General features: G+C 43.2%; 1 protein-coding gene across 2 annotated transcripts in view; it reads left to right on the top strand.

Moving 5' to 3' along the window:
- The first annotated feature begins 1307 nt into the window (after positions 1-1307).
- Positions 1308-6865, top strand: part of shtn1 (shootin 1) — a 31633-nt gene continuing 26075 nt past the window's right edge. For both annotated transcript variants that reach the window (XM_034899094.1, XM_034899093.1), the window contains exons 1-3: positions 1308-1413; positions 3018-3070; positions 3511-3571. In XM_034899094.1, coding sequence (XP_034754985.1) covers positions 1359-1413; positions 3018-3070; positions 3511-3571 — 169 coding nt within the window. In that variant the 5' untranslated portion in view covers positions 1308-1358. The remainder of the gene's footprint in view (positions 1414-3017; positions 3071-3510; positions 3572-6865) is intronic.

Genomic DNA, 6865 nt, shown 5'->3' with positions numbered 1-6865 from the left:
TATCTTTAAAACCCGTCTTTGGTTTCTGAGGTTTTAACACGCTGGCGTCAGTGAATGTGTTCTGTTGAGTTTGAGGAAGGATGCAGCCTAATGGCCGCGGGGTGGAGGAGGCATTCAGCTCTACTCTGTTGGACAAAAGATGTTAAGAAGCCCAAATGTCCACTTAGAGCTTCCAGTCCCCTCTCAGGGTCTCATCCCGGTGTCCCAGCTTGTGTCAAAGTGACTGAGCAGACGGTTGATCTTATCTTTTTGAGAACCCACTGTTCCCAATCAACATTATTTAAGTATGTTCCTTATTATACATAATACAGCAATCCATAAACCAAAGACCTGCATGCTATACCCAGATCCAGCTGTTGGCTCAGATCTGAGACTCAGAGCAGGGGGACCAGCACACACCACATGGACTCTGAGCTTTTTAATCCAGACTGGACCGGAAGAGGTGTTGTGCAGCAGGCACACAGACAACAAAGGGGGCTTGGGCATGCTCCATTTTTCTTTCTTTTTTGTTGTTTAAATAAATTAATATCTATATTCCTGTCAAACTAATTTATTTATTGATCAACAAATCCAAACATCGGGTCGGGAGATTAGACTCTAGATCGCTAATGAAGTGGAACAGTTGGAGCAGATCAGCAGCAGCCATCACCAGGAAGGTCCAGCACATTCATAAAGCATAATTCATAATTCATAATTCTACAATACTTCTAAATGTTTGGCAGGAGCTTACATTCAAAGTTGCATGCTGCTGGCTGTCTGTGGAACAATTAGAACTCTTGTGTTAATATATTCATGTTTTGTTACAAAAAATGCTTTTTAAAATGAATAATTAGAAGTTTTGCACTTTTGCCCTAACTTTCTCAAGCTGCAGGTCCCCGTGTTGCAGGTTGGGTAAAGTCCTGGACCAGGTGGCTGTGTGGGATTGTAGTCTTCACCTTCTTCATACAGCCTCATTGATTATTGGATATCCATAATTTATCTCATTCTTCATAGATTCAGTAGAGCTTTACAAAACATATACACAGATGATCATGCTTATAGCCTAATATTATTACCCCTGGTAGGCTAACAAAGTGGGCTATGTATTATTATTATTTTTTTTAGTTATGGATTATGTGTGTCACGATCACATTTCTCCGTTTTAAATCGTAATTTCTATAATCTTTACAGAATCTCCAACAGCGTTCCAATATGAGCAGGGCTGACTGATATATTCTATTATATGATTATGATGGTGAATGCGCTCTGTTAGTGTAGGAACGGGACCGTGGCTCGCGCGCCTAGGACTCCTCCAGGTGTGTCGCGAGGCGAGGCGGCGCTTCACTTCCTGTTCACCTGGGGGGGGGGAGACTGTCGCCATGGCTGCGGAAGAGCTCCAGAAAATAGAAGTTATGGAAGAGTTGTCAAACCAAGGTAAGTTTGGTTAATGCGTAGTGTCAGTGCGTACAGCAGTACTTCAGTCCGAGTTAGCAGTACTACTGTAGTACTGTAGTACTAGTAGGCCTACTGGTCGAAGTAGGCTCCACAGCTCGTGGAGCAGTTACCTTGAACGAACGTTTGATTCTGAAAAAAATATGACCGGGGGGGGGGTCATATGATTTATATACTTCATATATATCATAGAAGCTGGGGAGAACTTTGACTGAGACCATATACTGTTAATATTAATATATATATATCCAGTCTATGACTGAGACCATATACTGTTAATATTAATATTAATATCCAGTCTATGACTGAGACCATAGACTGTTAATATTAATATTAATATCCAGTCTATGACTGAGACCATAGACTGTTGATATTAATATTAATATCCAGTCTATGACTGAGACCATAGACTGTTGATATTAATATTAATATCCAGTCTATGACTGAGACCATATACTGTTGATATTAATATTAATATCCAGTCTATGACTGAGACGAGCCTAAATCACTGTTCTTTCCCTACTGTTTGTACTCACGGCCAAAGTCCATGTCCAGTAGGAGGACCGGGCTGGACTCCTCCTACCCCAGGACGGGGCGAAGCTGCTCCAGGGCCCAGGGGCCCCAGAGGCCCCAGACCACCCCCCCAGTCAACACTATTAACCTGTTGAGATAAAACAAGTGAATGTGTGTGGCAGGGGGGTGCAGTGCTTACTGTACTGACGGTACTTACTGTGTGCAGTACAGCTGTACTACTACTAGTATTCTAGAAGTATTGTGATTGCATAGTATTAAGTATTGTGGTTTTCGTCAGCTGGTCCTCTCAGTCCAAAGTACACATGCTAATTTGGAATTTTTTTCTGATTGACAGCCGACCAGCATTAAGTAATCATTAACCCTTAACTGACAACAGAGTCCCAGTCCAGGACCCTGGGGCAGACGGTCTCAGCTCTCGCCCAGCCTCGGTGTCCGTCCGTTGTCATGGACACATGCAGCCTCTCACTGGTCCAACTCCAGAAACCATACGTTGTAAATGGTCACTTAATGTTTGGCATCAGCACAAAAAGAGAGAGAAGGGTTACTCAGTGTCTCTGTTTTACGTTGTTTCCTCTCTGTAATGAATGCACAGAGAGGAAATATATATCATAAACATACTCAGCTTTCTAACAAGGATACAGTATATCCTAACATGTCTGACTGTTCCTTTGGAAGCCATTGATTCAGAGTTCTTTATATAAATCCTCCTTACTCAGCTTCCTGTTACTGTTCTGTATTCTGAAAGGAAACGTCGTGGACATAGACAGTCTTAGCAGTGACTAACCAGACTATTGTACTATTACTACCGTAACTACACCCAAGGCAAATATTCAACCAGCGTGTTCCTATATGGAGCGTCCCCTGCTGTAATAGTCAGGTGACCCAGGACACACGCTGCACTAGTCACTGAATGAGGAGTTCTCACATGCTGGAGAAGTTCCCACTAGTGGACTTATTTTTACCAGGATGGGTCTTCTGTTGTCTCGGCTGACATTAGCTGTCCGGGGACGTACTGATCAACATGGCTTACTGGTCTCCTTTGCTCCCTACAGCCCTGCACGAGTATGAGGGCCTGCAGAAGAGGCATGACACAGCAGCCATGGAGGTAAGTGTTAATATCAGTCAGGCTCACACACACACACACACACACACACACACACACACACACACACACACACACACACACACACACACGTTGCATGTCCGACCATATAAAGACCTGATCCCTGGCTACACTGTGGCAGATTATTTGTTCCCAGTGAGGATGTTAGTGTGGAACTGAACACTACAGTAGGCTTTGTGCCAATGTTCTCAGTAAAAAGCATTTGCACAAAGCGAGCCAATCTATAAATCCATGTTGACAAGAGCATTAAAATGAGAAAAAATATGGGACAAAAAGACATCAAGGGACATTTAGAATAGATACAAATGTGACAATAATTGCGAGTTAAATATGGCATTAATGTGATACACACTTAATATATATTTATAAGTACATATATCCTGCAGTGTGTAAGGTCTCTCTGTCCGTCTCTGTTACATAAGTGCAAGAGGCTGGAGGAGGAGAGGGACGAGGCCATCAAGAAGCTCAGTGAGTTCCAGCAAGGTACGTTACTGTCTGTTCAGGACGGGGATCGAGGAAGAAATGGTTTCACTCTACCAACAGTCTCTAACTCTCGAATGTCTCCGTCTAAATGGACCAGGGCTGTCAACTCAGTTGGTAGAGGGGGGCCCATACATGGAGGTTTACTCCTCGCCGCCGACTCCGACCTGCAGCCCTTTACTGTTTGGGAGATAAGGCGCTCCTCCTGCACACACCGTGATGTCGAGGCTGGAGCAATAGAGCGTTATAATATTATTAACGATAGAATCTCCAGTATCCTGGTGGTCTTTCTTTCTTCTGCACACATGGTCGCAGACACACACACACACACACACACACACACACAAATTCTCAGAAAGGTGAGGTGAATCAGATTTAGCAAACTGCCTACCAATCCCTCTGTGGTCTCATCTGTGGCAGCATATGGATTGGGTTTGTTCTTATGGAAATGATCCCAGCTGTGTAATATGTGAACCAGCACACACATGATGGCACTGGTATATGTCTTGGCTTCAGCTTTTTTTTATGAGCGCCATTCCCAACGCTACAAATTTCAAATGTTTTGGCCCACATGTCAATTTTTTAAAATTATTTTTCTTGCAGTTGAATGCTTTGTTATGACCACTTTAGTGAAGATAGAATTTAAAATAGGGCTCCACATGTCAAAAGATAGAGCAAATAGTTTGTCTTTGTAACGGTGACAGTTTTCCTGTGAATAAATGTGGCCGTGCTCGTGTGTTCAGCGACTCTCAGCCAAAACACATATTGTGTTTGACTTGGGCGTTAATAGAGGCTGCCTCACTGTGCCAAGCAGCTGCATATTAGGACCTATTACGTGATTTCATAGCTCTTAGAAAATTGCTCCTATTCACAATGAAACGGCTGGGGGTGGGGCAGCAGGGTTGGTGGGGGGGTAGTGGGAGGACAGGAGGAAAAAGCCCCCAACACACAATCATGCCTTTTCAATTGCCGATGGCAAGGTTGATGACAACATGACCATTGTGTTATAATGATAACACCACAAAGGCATCTGCCCCCCTCATCAAGGCTTCACGGCGGCAGCAGATACAATTTAATCCAGTGCTCCGTCGGCGGCGCTGATACCATTATGCAGCTCGGCGGCGCAGGGGTAATCACTGTCTTTCCTGAGAGGAGGATGAAAAAAGGCAGGCACAAAAAAGGTTAGAAAAAAGATGGAGTGATGATGATGGGGAGGCCGAAACTTACAATTAAGACTGCCAATTCTGACGTGTCAGAGCCCCCCGTCGACCGGTGCTCATACACTTTCAATACTTCCACCGCGGTTTATTTACCATGGCTACCAGTAATTATAATTAACATGTCATTTAGTTCAAGGCATCCTCTCGTAGGTTGCAGAGTGTGTCCACGGCATTATGGAGACAGACAGAGAGGAACGCAGAAGACAACTGGCAGCTAAGTGCTATTGACTGATGTGGAGCGCGCCGGAGGAACGCGGATATCGCCCGCCACTGGCGTTCATCAGCTTCTAATTAGGTGTCACTGGGGGAAGGAATCGCCCGCAGCAGTGGCACTAATGCTTCGTTTCTCCCCCGCTCTACCACAATGTTTAATTAGCTAAGTGGGAGGGCATTCACAGCGCCGCCTCATTGGACCGAGGTGTGATTGCAGCTTAAACAACATTAGGGTTTGTGGAATTTTACCTGATTCTTCAGAACTACCCAGGTTATGTGCAAGGTGCAATAATCAATATTTTTACATCAACAATGAATCAAATGACTCTGTCCCTCAAAATAATTCCACAAAGCTTCTTAGCCTCTTTCGTTCATTGTTTGTTCGTCCCGTTGATCCTGTCAACCATTCCAATCGTTTGGGTCACGATGCGTCACCTCCTCAGTAATATTAGATATAGCTACACATGGTTTTCATCAACAAATATATGTCTAATATTGTCAGATATACGGTAGGAACTCCTCTTTTTATTGTCTCTGCTCTTAAAAAACAACCTTCCTGAATGTCAACACAGTAGACAAACAAAGCAGTAATATCGGTAGGCGATAACTGATTATGATCTGTCACTGCATCGATGCAGAATGATCATGGATGCAAAGACTCACTACAACGCCTCGATCTCACACGCCTCAGAACACACCCCAGGTCTCATCGCTACATGATTGGCGACCGCAGCGCTTTCCTTTCTCACAACATTGACTCGGTTTTACCGTTTCACCGTTTTTTTCCTGCCCCCCCCCCTATAACAAAAATACAATTTCCTGAAAAGCAACAGTTTGGGACATGGAAGGTTTCTGGCTGACAGCAATAATATTAAGCATGAGCAGGCATTAGAGCTAAGCTTGATGGTTTATTCTTCTGATTAGGATTAACTTTTAGGTTGCTGTTTATGAATATTGAACAGACATTGTGTACTTCAGTCTATATAATGAATGAATAGAAGTATAAATGAAGGGCCTTGATTTACTTGTTTTAACTAATTAAAGCCCATCAGTGTTTTATCAAATAGAAATCCCCTGTCCTCTTGGTCATTTGCCTGTTGTGTTGTGTAATAATTAAGGTTTCTTCATTAATTGTTAAGTGTTTGTGTTCAGCCTGGGTTCCATTACATCTCAGTAACATCCCATGCATCATAATTAATAAAGGGCCTACCTACATTTCTACATTATTTTCTAAACTATCCCATTTTCTGACGTTGTACCCTATTTAGTCTCCAGTCCATGCACGTTGCTGCTGGCTGATGGAAATAAAAAGGTAGGGGAACTTATCTGAATAAAAGATTTTGTTCACTTTCTTTTGAATTGAAGTCATAATGATGTCATAGGTCGCTCCCTATTGAGGCGACTGAGGCACACAAAGCATTCCCATATACTTCAGTGTCAAGTGTTACGCCACTCTTATTTCAATTAGCTGCGCAATGAAATGAGAAGTCAGTGGTATGCACCCGCTCATTTAGGAACTCCCTGATGGAATGGCACCGAGTTGACTTTATTGACGTTTGTGTTGACATGAATACAGCCATTCAGTAGAAATGAATGGCTGCTTTTCATATTTCATTAACTTTGTCACATCAACCAAGGCTACTGACTTAGCCTTAACTTTTTTAACTTAACTTTTCTTTGACCTTAGTATGTACTAGACATTGGAAGATCAGCGTCATTTTCTTGTGTCGTGTGTGTGTTTGTAGCACTAGCCATGGATTGATTTTAATATAATAATGTGTTGCTTTGTCCTTTGCCACGCGCCTCACCTGTAATATTCTGTATGGAGGGGTTAGCCCGGCGTCCCTCTCTCGACCACAGCCGG

The sequence above is a fragment of the Etheostoma cragini genome, chromosome 17 (assembly GCF_013103735.1).
Source record: "Etheostoma cragini isolate CJK2018 chromosome 17, CSU_Ecrag_1.0, whole genome shotgun sequence".
NCBI classification, from domain to species: Eukaryota; Metazoa; Chordata; class Actinopteri; order Perciformes; family Percidae; genus Etheostoma; species Etheostoma cragini.
The sequence above is the reverse complement of the archived record's forward strand: the minus strand, read 5'-3'. Positions and strand labels throughout refer to the sequence as shown.